The following is a 15,683-nucleotide window of genomic DNA, read 5'->3' as shown; positions in this document are numbered from 1 at the left end:
ACAGCAGGCAGGAGCACATTCTGCTGCACAGATCACATGTTTGTATCCACAGCACAAAGACATCTGCCTGTCGGGGGGGGGGGAGAAACTGACTTTGACATTTGTGTTCTCACATCCAATCACTTCAGGGCAGGTCTGAAAGCAGCTTGATTGTGAAACGTGACAGAGTGACAGTCCTACATGCCATCAGTTGATTAAATGTATCTCAACACCCACACGTGGCTGAATGGGGACCCATGTATAAAGCTATAAATGTGGATATGCACATTTCTGCTGTAGGGCTAATTAAGAGCTGACAGTTTTATGCATCTGACCCCTGAATACATTTACTGAAGCTGATATAATAAACCTAACAGAGCCAAACATAATTAACAGGACATCTGCTCCTCAGTGCTGCAGACCGGCCTTGTGTTCACGTCTTTGTTCCCCCCGTGGACCTCTTCAGCTGGACTTCGATAGTGGCACCATATATACTTAAACACAGAGACGCCAGGGTTTCGAGGAGAGTTGATCTCAATTCTCCTGACTTGCCGAATCGGTGCGACTGTAACTAAGGCAACAGCAGCGAGCACGTCGTTGCCTCGGAAGCTTCAATGACCTCAAGTCCTTTGATTTCTTTGTGTTGGGAGAAGAAAACCAGGACCTCGGTTCAGCCGGTGGAAAAAATGTGCATCCATCTCCAAAATGTCTCATTTTATCTCGGGTCAGATGTTTTGTGTCATGTTGAAAATAGGTAAGATGTTTCTGAATGTGCAGGAACCCACGAGTGGCTGTTCGTATGCGATCGAGCGGTGGCAGTGTTTGCTTACCCACAGATCTGAGGACAGTCTTAAATCCCGTACAGCATCATAAAGTCTTTTACAAGCCCCACTGTGTCGCTAACACACTACGCTACACAGCAGCTCTGCACACAGTTAAAGTAATACACAAAAGGAGGGATGTCTGTTAAAAGTTTAATAATCTAAATGCATTAAGAGCCATTTCTGAGACAGACAGCTCACTAAATGGGGCCGAGAGATTTTCACTAGACTCCTGCTGCTCATTTCACTCGCACAGGTGGATGTGGAGGGGACAGATGGGAGAGTGGAACTCACCTGGCCCCACACAGAAGACCTTGTCAAAGTCGGCACAGATGCACATCTGCTTGTAGAGCTGGGGAGACTGGGCCAGGTAGGCGCTGGTCTTGAAGTAAGACACAGTGAAGACGTTGGCTCCACCTTCACTGGCAGCTGAGAGAGGACAAAGTGGACAACTGTTAGAAATGACATTCGCTGCCGGAGATGATAGAGGTTTTGCTAAACTTGTGCAGTGCCTGTTGTAAACCTGCCTGTTCTTTCTGAAGCTGTTAGTGACCTGCGCTAATTGAGCCGTGGTGAGTAAGGACTGTGCAAAGAGCTGATCAGCTGTTTATTCAAAGTTCAGTTAAACCCAGAACACGGAACCCTGAACTGGAGAATCAGTCGTCGTGAACACGCCTGTTCTCATGAGGTCACTTACATTGATGAGTCCCAGGCACCGCTGCTACAGAGCGCTGGTCTCCTGTTTATTCAAAGTTTATTGATATTCAACGTATCGTGTGTCCGAATCCTGCTTAATTGAAAACTGCACTTCCTTGGGCCATTAACTAAACACATGCCTTGTGTTAAGTTGATAAGATGAAAGCTTCAGTAGATATTCGAGCCACATACTGACAGAGATGGTGAAGGTTAATTATCTATCTAATGATGACTTAATTCCAGATAAGAGACCCACTGATGGAAACTGAATGTTTTGTCATGTGGCAAACTCAAACTGCCACAAAAGATGAGACACAGTTTCATTTACAGTAATAACTGTCTTTTTGAAAATAGGGATATTTGAACGTTGGTTATGAATAAAAATAAAACTACATACACCTGTCTGGCATATTTTTAAAAACACACAAACACAAGCCGCAGACTTATAAAGCATACGCCCGACTTGCATAACACATTTGCGGTTCCTTTTTTCAAAAGACGTCAGAGGGCATATTCTGAAACTCATCTTGTCCAATATAGGGTTAAGGGTGGTGCCTCACAGGACACAAACTGTCACTGCGTGTGCTCTGGGTGGTGGCAGGCAGGAAGATGTGGGTTTCGCAAATAAAGAAAAGTTCACTGTTTAGAGGTGCCGCCAAAACCAAGAGCGGCAATTTTGAATTTAAATGTGAGAACAAGATTGGCTCGTTCAGAAAAGGGGAAGTGGGCGCACCACATGTTTCGCCACAGTTCAATTTGGGAGACACTGCTCGAGACTTTTGAGAAAAACTGCATTTCAGCTGAAGAACAGACAAGTTACGCTGGTATCTGAGACCTGGGGCCTAACTTCCAAGAATTGTGTTTGTAAGAAATGAGGCCTGAAAAAGATGTCCGCCACTTCCCACCCTAACGTTGGGGTCTGTAAAACATGACAGGAGAATGTTTGTGCCTAAAGGAAAACCAACTGACCATGTATATTTTGGAGACAGGGGAAAACTGGTGACTAGGATGGGGAGGTGGTGAATAGAAGCCGGGTTGTGAAGTTAAATGTGGGAGGCATATGTATGATGATGGCAGGATTGAGGCGAGGTACCATTACCACTTTAAAACAGGCTAAATTATCAATGTTGGCTGCAAAATAACATCCAGCAGCATTCAAGATTAATTTAGCAAATTATGTTTTGCTTTGCTGTTGTGTTAAGTAGCTGCAGTGCACGCGCTCTCAGCTCAAACACAGGGAGGACCTTGATTTCTGTGTCCCGCAAATTCTTTTCTTGCTTGCCTTGAGTCACCATGAGGAACCATTCATCATCGGCCTCATTTCTATGCATCATATTTATGAGGTGCTTTGTATTGACCAGTTACAACTGAATGTGGGCGAATAGAGGAGGGAAGGACACAAGGCTGATCCACATGTGCACGTGTCCAGGTGGACTGTGGTGATTTGGAAAGTTAACATCGCCTGCAGGTGTGCATGTGCACGGTTTTATAAATCTCAGCCTTTCGCCATTTTTGACTTTTGTGCGCATGTACATTTTTAGTATGGATCGTCCACACTGTTTTATAAATGAGGCTCCTGCTGTTGAGAATAGATTTTCAAGGATGAGTGATACACTATGCAGGGGAAAAGTCAAATAACTGAATCTTCTGTATGTTGGTGGGAAGGTTTTTGTTTAAATCTGATGGGTTTTTTCTCCCCTGGTCTTTTGCTTCTTCCTGTGATGTGGGGTAAGGCCTTTGGGGAGCAGGCTTAAGGAAAACCTCTGCTGTCAATTTAGAGATATTGTGTGGAGATATGAGAGTTTATTAAAATTCCCACAGGGCTGGATGAAATTTCGCATTGGTCTGAAAAAGTTTTGTCTGTTTGTCTGAGTCTGGTTTCATAAACCGTATTAGTCACTAAAACCAACAAAACCGTTTTTGGGAGCTTCAACTGAAATGTAGTTCCTGATCTACAAAAAGAAACGGACAACCCAAACAGGAAGTGAACTATACAACCGCCATGAGATGACTCACGGACATCTGTGGGTGGTGATATGATATGGAGAGGGTGTGCCTCCATTTGAAAAAGATTCGGTGCACGTTAATGTCTCTTTTTCCCACGAGGCAGGATCATGTCTTTGTACCTGATATGATCTTGGGGGTCTGGATCTCCACAAAGCCCTTATTGGTGAGGGTGTCTCTGAAGAGCTGGCACACTCTGGCCTGCAGCCGGAAGATGGCCTGGCTGGTGGTTGTCTACAAACAAAGACACAAACAAACACACAGACATGGCATGAGTCTCAAGGTTTATTTCTACACAATCATTCCACACAACAATAACGTGAATCCAAACCCCAGCACGAGTCCCGAGAAATGTTGAACTATTAACTGTTGCAGATTTTCGGGTGAAGAGTAAAGGGAACAGAGCCTTTGAAACAAGAGCTCCCTAGCTCTGGAATACCCTGCCTGAGGAAATCCTGCTGGCTGGGTCAGTAGCTTCCTTGGAATCCAAGTTTAAAAAGTCATCGTGCCACATTTCAAGATTTTACCCAATAAACCCAATTTTTGGGTGGTGCAGTGACTCCAGGAGCGGTGCGCCAACACAGTAGATAGAGGTAACGCACCTTGACGTTTGTTACCACCCGCATATAAACCAATAAGAGGAATATTTTACCCAATTATATATTATTGTGTTCTTACATTTATGTCACACCTTTTTATTATTATATTTATTCTTGACTAACTGAGATTTTATTATTTTTCTATGTATTTTTAACAAATTTTTCTTTATTCCTTGAATCAAGGAGGGGTTCAAACTGTAAACAAGCTGATAAATGTAAATACCTAAGCCCCAAAATCCCCCGAAGCTACAACAGTTAGGCGACACACCATGTGAAAGCGTAAGAGAACACTCCCTAGGATCCACTGATTCATCTCAAATGACCACAAGATTTCTAGAAGTGAGCCTTACTGGCTTTCAACTCCAGTTATTATACATCTTCATGAAGACAGGCCTCGGCTCTGCCAATACATGACACCCAGGTCGAATTAAGAGGTTTCATTCCTCTCTGTTTCCCCACATCTCGGGCTCCTGTCCAGTCCTGAATCAGCCTTGTCTGACTAGCAGTTGGCAGAAATGAAAGGTGATAATGTCTTCACACTGGCAAAGCTCATTAATCTGCAGACAATGCCTCAGGGCCGTCTGACGAAACCTTTTTTACATTTCTAATCTGAATACTTCAGTGATGCAGTTTGCAAAAAGAAGATGTGAATAAAAACAAAACTTTCCTGCTTCAAAACACTGTGATCAAAGCCTTTAAAGAGCAGTGAACCTAATAATTCATTCAACCCCCAAAACTCCTATGACTCATTTGTATCTTGTATTACACATGTGGCTGTGCCCCACTTCAAATGTGGGGGGGGGGGGGGTAATCGACCTAAAACAGCATGTGCAGGACCACGTTCGAAGATTAGAAAGCGCTTCCTGTTTACAGCTAGTCTGCAGTGAGCAGGTAAGAGGGTGGCTGGTGGTTAGTTACTAGAAACTGACAGATCTTCTGATGGTTCCCTGAACCTGAGGCACCTCTCAGTGGCAGAGTGTGCTCGAAGCCCTACTGCGGTGACGCTCCACCACAGGCAGGTTTCAGACAACACAATTAAATGTTCCTCTTTTGGTGCGTCTATAGTGGTAAACAAGTTAAATGTACGGGCTTTTTTAAATCACTCGAAATTAAATCTTATAATGGAAAAACAAACCAAAAAACTGGCTTTAACCACCACTTATCAATAAACTTGCATCTACCCATGTTCATAAACTAGGTAGCACACTGGCTAGAGAGGCATTGGTGATAAAGACCCATTCAATCTGAATTTGAGATAATTTTATACTTTTTACAGCTTTTTATTTGTTGTGATGGTGTTTTATAAACCAAACAAGTGATAAATGCTAAAAGTTGATAAATTAATACAAAAAATTTATGGGTTGGACTGATTCTCATATACACTTAAAGAGTATTTCCTTACAGTCATGCTTCTTAACACCAGGGAATACTAGGATGACTGTCCAGCACTGTGACTGTGGGTCCGTGAGCTGGAGAAAAGCTGTGAGCACAGTGTTTTAGTGTGCAGAGCCTTGTTTAAACATGGACAAGTTATAAAGGGCAGCTCCGTAGGAACTAAATTATTATTGGATTGTTTTTATGGTTCCCTTTAGGAGTCTCCCCTTGCAAGTGTGGGAACCACTTTACAGCTTCACTGGGCTCCGCGTGTAAAACTGATGACAGGCCGTGAGTCCGTGAGCTCAAAGTGCAGTGTTGGAGAAACAGGTGTTGCTGCGAGGCTTGTGGGCTACGTGGCTCTGTGCCCTGGTGTGTTCGTCTTCCTGCCTGTAGCACCATCCACGTGGGAGGCACAGATCAAAACAATGAGACACTTTGTGGCTTGGTGTCTTCTGCTGCTCGGGTAGACTTTGCACATCTCCCACACTGCACACGAGTGAAAGCACCTGCCCATTAAATCACAGACCCTCTTTCCACTTTAGAGGCGCTGTGGTTTGCTTTGCATCCAATGTGTTTACAGAAGTTCACACAGTTGTCTGATGAGCTTTTATTGTCAAACATAGGTTTGTTTTGTTGCTGCAAAGCAAAACGGATGTGTTTTCTAAAGTATACGATTTTTTAAATGGTGAATAATAGCCCTGAAAACTTGAGCTGGACAAGGGGTGGCTTCAAATATCTGAACCAACAGCTCTTTTTTCCCCAGACGACTTCACAAGCCTCTAATGGGAACATGCCACCTGTGAGATTAGATATATCAAGACAAATACTCTGCAGCCTTTGTCACAAACTCCGGGTTTTTTCTCATCTCAGTTCTGGGAACAACTTACCCTGAGATCAATCACTCTGTTGTCCAGCTTGGTGTCCTGGTTCACTGTGGCTCTGCCTTCCTGTGGGCAAACACAAACATCATCACATCAACAAACGTCCTCCAACTTTGAAATGTTCAGCCACTGTTAAGTCCGTGTTCACATGAGTGTCACAGCCACTGATGTACAAACGCTTTTTCAAGGTTTTTCTACCCTCACACAAAGAAAATACAGGTAAACGTTGAATACAAGTAAAACAAAAAAAACAACAGGTGATAAACAAACACCATGATTATACAGCTGTAACACATTCAAGTTTAAAATATATAACAGTTGTTTTATTACATGCAACAAATTGTACGAGGTCAACTACAACAAAAGACATCTGCAGCGAGGGGCAATGAAGCAATAATAGAGAAAAGGAGAGAACACAAATGAAAGAGTAAATGTTTCATCACAGGAGGAACCACTGCTTCCAGGGTCATGGATGTCAGGCTTCCTCATAGGACCCACTGGATTTGAGCTAATAGCTTCACATCCTGCTCCAAGCCGCCCAGTGCACAGTAAATAAACGACAGACAGACAGAGAGACAGACAGAGAGACAGACGGGGCTGTTAAGGCCTGTGTCTCTTGGGAAGACAGGTGCTGCAACAAGTGTGAGATACATCGAATCCCCAAAGAAAACACCTGGGATTGTCTAACGGGATAAACATGAGCTTTCTCTCAGATGGTGACAGCCATATATAGATTTTCTCATTCAATATATACACAAACGTTGCATAATTAAGAACTACGGCTGTTAGAAGCGGGAATTTGAAACCGTCTGTTAATATAACTGTTTGCATCAAGTAGCAGCTAGAAGGCGATCGTCAGTTCACTTTTTGGAATTAGTGTGATTATTGCAGCTCAACAACTTTCCTTTTCACAGATGAGCATGACAGATAATGATAGCAGCATTTTTTTTTTTTAAAGCTTCGCTGCTCATAATTTAGAGGGGTGGCAGAAAGTTCATATAACTTGTTGAAACATCCGCTCTAAACCTGAGAAAGTGCTGCAGCAAGAGGAATTATAATCTATCCATTAAACTAAACTATCCGCCTACCTATTGAGCTTAACACAGCATTTCTACCAGTTCTAAAGAGGCGACATGAGAGGCTGCAGCGAGATACGTTCACCTGTTCAATGATCCGGTTGTGGGCAACATATTTCTGGCCTTATTGAACAGTAACTCTCTAATAAAATAAGCGTAGGATTCGTGTAAATCAAGTGATCTGAGAGAAAAGTAGATTCATGCACTTCCACTAGGTTCAGTTTACAGCCATGGGGAACTTAACAGGTGACTTGGACCAATCAAAAGGCAGTTCAAAGAGAGGGCCCTCCTATTGGCTGTTCTACTAAGCAGCTGCATGTGCACTTCCCTTCAGTGGAAATCCTATAGGAACAGTCGCTGTTCTTGGATTGGCAATAACTGCCAAAGCTACCTTAAAAAAGGAAGACGACATTTCCCCTGTTCTGCTGGTCAAAAAACTCACCAACATCTGGCTTTGGTCTGTAATGGGAATGGAGACACTTGGTATTCACTCCAGGTCAAATGACTCTGGAGTTCTTCTTGGCTCCAGCTTCATTCTTTACTTTTCTTCTTTATGATTGCAGTCTAAATGCTGAACCTTTTCTGCATGACGTCATGACGTGCATTGAGCTTCCAGGTGTAAATAGCCATGAACGCTTGTGTACTTTGTTTTTTACATCTTGGGAAAAGAGATTTTCAGTCAGTTATTTTAGCAGCTTTACCTGCTGAACCAGGACAGGACACAACAATGAATTTTTTAGCGATCCCATCTCCTGCGGTTTCAGCTCGATTGAGAAATTATAATCATTTTTTAAAGGTTATAAAGTTTTTGGGTAAAACATCCTTTTTATCTTTTAGGTAAAACCACTACGACAGTAAACTTTGAAAAACTGATCAAATAAATAACCGTTTAAATTGAATCTGAAACCATCATGTATTGAACTGACCTGCTGTTAAGCCAGTGACTGACACCACAAGACAGCAGCTTCAGAGTTAGATTAATAACAACTAATGACGTACGAAGTGTAGGTGGGGAAATAATAGCTCTTTATATAATGCATCATCTCAAATGATTCAGTATCGATGCACAGCTCTGCATAATTGGAATTCAAAGAGCTTCCTAAACCATGGCTGCCGGCTCTTAGCAACACTGTGTGATGAAATCACATTTCGCACGAACAGAGGTGAGTCAATCGAGGTGATTTTACTCCCTGACTGTTATGTTAATCAGTGGGAGCTACGCTGCTCTTCATCTTGTTTAATTTAAGCAGGTTTTATGAGATGATCCTGAACTCTGCCAAAAAACACAGATCTCTATTCTCCTTTCTGACAACAAGCTCAAAGACTAAATAAATCATAAAGCAAGGCTACACTGCAAACTTGCTTTCTATAGAAAGTGCTCATATGAATTGGGGCTCAATGGTTAATTATGCTGTTTCCATTGTCTGGTCCGACCGAACTTGAACTCTGACGAACACAGACAGTCAGTTCCTCTTTCCCACACTGAGAAGTTGATGTCGAAATTGTTTAAATGAAAGCCGAGTCTGGAGCAGGGTCTACAGCTGCTGTACAGCTCCTTTTCTTCCCTCAGCTCAGACTGAGCTGTCTTATGGACAGTACAAGCCCATTCTTTCACCTGGCAGTAAAAAGTTTCACTTCATTAATGCACCTCACATGGAGCCTCAATGTATTTCAGTCTACGGTGAGGTGATTGGAAGAATATCGTCTGTCTGCGGTTGGCTGTGTCCATAGCCAGATGTTTTTGGGACGATTTCTCGGGCGATTTCATTTTACTAATAAAAAGTCTGCCTCCTTGAGAATTAATTCAACTTTATAAATAATTAACTCAGGATCTGGCATCCATTATATATTATGAATGATATACATTCATTGATTTAGTCTCTCCTCCCCCTCTCTCTCGAACTTACACACGCACACAGAGTCATAATAATAATCTGTACAGTCAGATTGGGTTAAATCAACATTTCCTTTTTTGCAGAATGGGAAAGATGAATCAGCTTTGGCTTTGAGCAAATACAATTAAGGGGGGGGAGAAGAAATTGCACCGGAGTTTCCCCATCAGAGGGATCTTTGGTCACACAGGACCTCCACCCCTCCCCTGCACCCCTCCCCTGCACCCCTCCCTACACTCCTCCTCACCTCTTCCCCCTCTCCATCTGGCCTGACGGCGTCGTCCAACTGCAGGGGGAGACGGGCCTCCGCCTGGCTGACGACAAAAATCTGGGAGGTAGAAAGAAACCGAGAGCATTAAAATTCACAGGGTCACAGAGCACCAATGTTTCCAGTATATGTTTGTGGTAATGGAAAGTACCCAGACTCCACACCGACTCGAATGTGTCAAAGTGAAAGAGATCGAGCGTGTTCAAACTTCATCTACGTGTGAACAGTTGACCTGCGTGTGAAAACCACTGGGGTTGTCATGTTCGGGTGGTGGGTAGAATCTCGTGCAAGCCACTGAGCAAATCTCACTGTCATGTTTAGTTATTTTCTTACTATGGACAGTGTGCGACAGTTCTTGACTACATCAAGTGTAACTAGTATAGTGTTTGCACGGATTACAAAATCAAACCTGTTTTGAAGGTTTGGAGTAAATAAAGATCATGCCCTGGGCTGAGGGAGGAACTGAGGAGTTAAATGCTGAGTGTATGAATCTGTGTTGTCCCTGTGTGAATAGAAAAGCATTATTCTGCTTGAATGATTCTGAAGAGGCTAGATGTGTGATTGTGTATTTGTATTTAGACGTAGAGCACAAACAGAGAGACTGTATCATCTGCTCTGTGTTCACATGCACTGTTGACTGCAGGGAAAACTCGGCCCACCCTCTCCACGTGCAGCTCCACGTCCTGCTGGGAGCAGCTCTCGATCTTCTGTTCGACTCTCCTCACCGACGCCTCCACGTCCACGATGCTTTCCTTGGTGATGCTGGTGGAGACAGTTGGAAGGGTGGAGGGTAAACAACAGACATCACTTAGAAAACAAACTGCTGTGTGGGAGGCCGACTGTGTGAGAACAATATTTCACTTACACCCTTGATGCGCGTTGACGTGCATTTTCAGTTTTTCGTGGTGTGCTGTGCGGGACAGTGTGGGGTGAGTGATTCTGAGTTAGGTGGTGGGTTTTGTTTTTGATTCAACTCACTGCACATCCGAAGAGAACATAGGCTGCATTGACATTTGCAAACACGGGGGGGTAAAGTGGACTAAGATCCCACAAGAGCATATAGCTTTCATAACAGAAACGGCACCTCACGCCCACCTCCTACACTTTCTCTGCTCAACAAGCGAGCATCTACTTTCATTAGGTTCAAACCAACAGGCTGCATCGGGAGGAAAATATTTTTAAGTTTCCACACATCATGCGGTAGACAAATTTGACTGTTGCGGAATGAGTCACAGTGGGAGAACTAAGATACACAATTAAATCAGAGTTTTACACACTACTCCTGATTCTGAGGACTATAAACAGACCCAAATGTCTATTAAAGCTTGGGTTGGTGATCCTGGAAAAGGTAGCAAGAGCAGCTTACACTTAAAAAATACGCACCCAATACATCCTAGCTTTGACCAGAGGGCCTCTCGTCAAAGCTAGGCTCATAAATCAGTTAAACGCGGTCTGTCTGACAACCGCGATAAGATGACTTTTCCATCACTCGCTCGCCATCTTCAGGCGTTTGTCTCTGCTTCAGTGGTGTATGTCTTTCCAGCTGAAGACTCAAGAAGAGCTCAGGCCGTGAGGTTTGTGACAGACAGGTCTGCAAACCAATCATTTCATTTGGGCCCAAATTAAATGATTGATCGTGTTTACAGCAGGTTTTTTTCCTCTGAAAAATTGAATTATTGATGGCTATCAGGAGGTGAATAGAATTTCAACAAATTACAGCGTCTCCCACAGAATAAATTCATCTATGGAGGTCATGGGGGAGCATGTGCATGCGCATGAAGGTCATTCTCTCGTGCAGCAGATTCTGAGGGACGCGGTACACTGACTAGAGAGTGAAAGAGAAGTTAATGCGTGGGAGAAACAGCGGCAGCTGGAACTTTGAGGTCGGACTGTCTACACAGTAATGGTGAAAATGTTATGTACCATAATGGCAGCAAGTGGTAGCTCACAGTAGCATGACAGCGTGAGCACGCACCAAGTTAGAGATCTCCTATGTTATGTGTAGTTTGAAAAATGTATTAGGAAACTGTTGCAGGACAAATTAGAATATGGTAGCCCACCACGATCTCGATAAATATGGGAAACACTGAATAAGATAAAAAAAAAAGTGACAGACTCTAGGGTGTGCACTATTACAAACAGCAACAGCTAATTGACAATTGTTAATTACCTAATTTCACTTTCACAACTGTATATTCGTGGTAAATCCCTATAAGCAGGTGAATATGAGGAGGGTTGTCCAGCTACCAGACAAGTCATTGACAGCTTGGAGCAACGGGCCTGTAACCTAAATCATAGTGAGAGCTTGTGGGAAGTACCCAGCACCACAACAATAACAGTTGGATATTGAGAGGACGAGTACAAATTCCCCAATCAAAAGTAAACTACAGTGTATTGAAGGGGAACCATCTTCCCACGCAGCTTCCTCGCTGCAACTCAGATTAGAGATGCGCAGGACAACACTGATCATCATGGAGCGCAGGGCCAGATGGGCAACCTGCTGAAATCCTTCACTCCTCCTCATTAAAAAGCAGTAATGAGGGACTGAGCGTTGGGGAACTGCTGTCCCTTCAGCCCCACGACAGCTGCCGGCGAAGTCCTTCCCCTCTAGTCGGAGATCAGTTAGATAAATAAATCCCTGCATTAATAACCTCCGCTGCAGGGCCCGGTGACAACACATCCAGCGCACACCGAGGGAAACGGAGTGATTAACCCAACACTGGGACTTGACAGAGAGAAACACATCTGAGAGAACACAAGGGTTTCGATTTTCACATCGAATCTGTTTTTAATTTGGGGCCATGGCTGCCTGGAATCAGTACAACAACGTGGAGAGACGTTAATGAAGTAAAGCTGGCATTTCTGGAGATGATGTATCTTTACTATAACTTTAGGATTAGGATCACTAAACAAAACCTGCACTTCATTTAGATATATTATTGATGGGCTGTATGAGGATATGGTAGAGATATACCAGACACTAAATTATAAACATTTTACCATTGTAACAGAAACATTTGTACACACAACCCTTCAGAGGCTGAGGTGTCAATGTGACAAATTAAATTTAAGACCTTCATTACACCATATTGAATGAATGAATATGACCTGACAGATACGGAAAAAAAAAGTCCCTGAATTAAACGTACATAATTGAAGATAAAGTGAAGTAGCCCGGCTGGGAATAAATCTGGAAATGCCACCTTATCTCAAATTACAGGCAGAAACAGTCGGTATGCAGAGCCAGAAGCCGGAACCAAATTCTGTCTGGGATGTTTGTAGACTGATCTGATCGGTTATCAGTTCCACATTGGTCTTGTTAGAAGTTTTATAACAGTTAGCTAATACCACTGAGAAAGAACTACAACCCACACAGCCATTACAAACTATGCATGACCGAATACATTTCTCTTTAGGAAAAGTGTGACAGAAGTAGCATTACATGAACAACCTGTCCAACACTAGACCTTCTGTAGAATACTTTGAACGCAGTGGTAGACCTGCTGCTCTCACTGACAGTGAAGATCACACACATACTCAAACATGTATCATTTGAATCAACAATTCATCAAAAAGCCCTGACTTGTAAAGCCATTCAAAATTGAAGTGACCCTACAAAACACAAAAACTACACATCAGGCCACATCAGTCACGGGTCTCCTCTGCTCTACACTACAACACGCCTGAGGTGCTTGAGTCGTTTGCCGAGTCTAAAGATCACTTAATTAAATTGTGTGAGTGAGCGGAGGATGTCCTGGATATACAATATGTAAAATTAGACTTCCTCAGCTATGTCATCACTGCCCTTGACATGATTATGAGGGCATTGACTTGTAATCCAGGGTCTTACTCCGCTTATCAATCATCGCACCAAGTGTGTGGAACAAGACAGGGGGGGCAGAAAGCCACAGGAGCTCATGAAACCACCTGTTCTTTAATGTTTAAATAAAAAAAAACACACATAACATGTTGATCCTAACAGTGACCATCAGACAGCCTCTTGGTCACTTTACCATGTTTGACTTGACACAAGCCTGTGGCGTCATAGAAAACGTTTCATCACTTTCACTCAGTCTTTTGCCAGGTGGCGATGTGTGGCACAATAATTTAACCGTCCAACCACAGTATTGCAAAATCTGATTAAGGAACTACCGCTACAATACAATAAATCATCTTGTTACAAAAACCTATTGAAACATAGCTGATTCACACACACACACACACACACACACACACACACACACACACACACACACACACACACACACACACACACACACACACACACACACACACACACACACACACACACACACACACACACACACACACACACACACACACACACACACACACACACACACACACACACACACACACACACACACACAGAAGAAGGAGAAGAAGAAAAACACCTCCTGTGTGACAGTTAACTTTTCCACCATGTCACACACTTTGAGATCACGTCCTTTTCCTGCTCGCCTCTCGCTGTAGGAGAAACGAAAATAAAGCTGAATGTAGAAGCCGGCGATCCGATGAGCAACTGAGAGGAACTATGACCCCGGTCAGGGCCCCGTGACACTAGCAGAGTTGGGGTCAGTGTGGTCGGGCAGCAGAGGTCAAGGCTCAGGTGTGAGCAGCAGTGACCTTGCTGTCATTATAAACTTGTGCACTTTTGTTTGAGTTGAGATCCTAGTGAACGTCAACAACCCACTGAGAGGATGCGAGGGTCTGATTTACGAAACACGGGTTTAATGAACCTAAGTAAAATGGTAATTTATGCACATTTGGAATTCATCAAACATTTAGTTGCTCCCACTTGTTTACATATGATTCAGGCTGGTGTCTACATAAACTCCATCGTTCATTATCCACCACATTAAAATCGGCCCTGTCTGTCCGGAATGGATGACTATATTTACTCAAAGTATTACAGGAACTAAAGGAAATGTTTGTGCTGCTGTTTATTGTTTATTTATTTTCACTGCAGCTCCGTCCCGAATGATCCGAGGGAGAAACGCTCGTCCTCTGGTCAGACCACAGAGTCACGGCCTCCGCGGCTGGGGATGAGGTCACATGTCGGGAACAATGATCGGGGCCTGAAACGTCTCCATTGATGTTTGACACTGCATTCTCTATCAGTGACGTGCTCTTTAATTAACAGCTCTAACGAAGCCGGTTCCCTTTCAACTCTGGTTGGTTTCTCTGGGAGGTTGAAACAGCAGACACTTCTCTTCTGTCTTCAGTCTTGTTGGCAGCTTTTTGTGATGCTGGACGACTTCAACAGCTGCTGCCAAACACTGGGCTGGTTTAAACAGCTCTAAGTCGCTGTATTATCAAATGTCACAACTGCTCCGGCATGTGAGGAAATTCATTAGACAACAGGAGTACGGGAAAACAGTAATTTACTAAAGCACTTTGTTTAGTAAATAACCTGGAATTTCATTGTGAAAGTCCAATATTTTACTTATTTCAAAAGCCACACCCCTTTTGCTTTTAATCGTTTAATAAAGTGCACTTCTGCTGACAGCTTCTGCAAATTCATAGACAACCAGTAATGTGGCTGGAGTTTCAGAGCTGAACATGACTAATGGCGCTCGGCTCTTAAGTATTTCTTCCTCCTCTGATCCGAGCTGCTGTATCTGCCATCTCAACAGGAACCGCTCCATTAAAACGCTGCTGTATCCCGCCCTGTTAACAGCCAGCTTTTGTTGTCAAGTGAAAAATGATTGATTTCCACACCGTCCACCTCGCTCAGAATGTGTGAAAATGGATCAACGGGGGCGATTAGGGCCCAGGATTTTCCCACCATTGTTCTTTGCCCTCTCCGACAGGAAGAGCAGTCTCTGTACTCACTTTGCGGCGAACTTGACCATCTGCTTGCTGGCACGATCTCCCACTGCAACGAGTGCCTGCACGTTGAACTGCTGTTGACGCAGGACCAAAAAGCACTGCTTCCCTGAAAACAAAACAACAACAACATATAGTGCCAGCTTGGTAGGACCTCTTTCAAGACTAACTGGCTTGTCACAATAAAAACTCTGGTGCTAACTCTGACAGTAACGTCAGTGTGTGCAGTCTAAAGGGGCT

General features: G+C 43.5%; 1 protein-coding gene across 1 annotated transcript in view; it reads right to left on the bottom strand.

The window, feature by feature from the left end:
* The window catches only part of dars1 (aspartyl-tRNA synthetase 1), a 28,925-nt gene that overhangs the window by 4,694 nt on the left and 8,548 nt on the right, over positions 1-15,683 (bottom strand). The window contains exons 6-11 of the mRNA XM_062402475.1: positions 15,450-15,552; positions 10,253-10,355; positions 9,573-9,653; positions 6,364-6,423; positions 3,623-3,734; positions 1,095-1,229 (exon numbers count right to left, since the gene is read on the bottom strand). Coding sequence (XP_062258459.1) covers positions 1,095-1,229; positions 3,623-3,734; positions 6,364-6,423; positions 9,573-9,653; positions 10,253-10,355; positions 15,450-15,552 — 594 coding nt within the window. The remainder of the gene's footprint in view (positions 1-1,094; positions 1,230-3,622; positions 3,735-6,363; positions 6,424-9,572; positions 9,654-10,252; positions 10,356-15,449; positions 15,553-15,683) is intronic.

Source organism: Platichthys flesus, chromosome 13, assembly GCF_949316205.1.
Source record: "Platichthys flesus chromosome 13, fPlaFle2.1, whole genome shotgun sequence".
NCBI lineage: Eukaryota > Metazoa > Chordata > Actinopteri > Pleuronectiformes > Pleuronectidae > Platichthys > Platichthys flesus.
The sequence above is the reverse complement of the archived record's forward strand: the minus strand, read 5'-3'. Positions and strand labels throughout refer to the sequence as shown.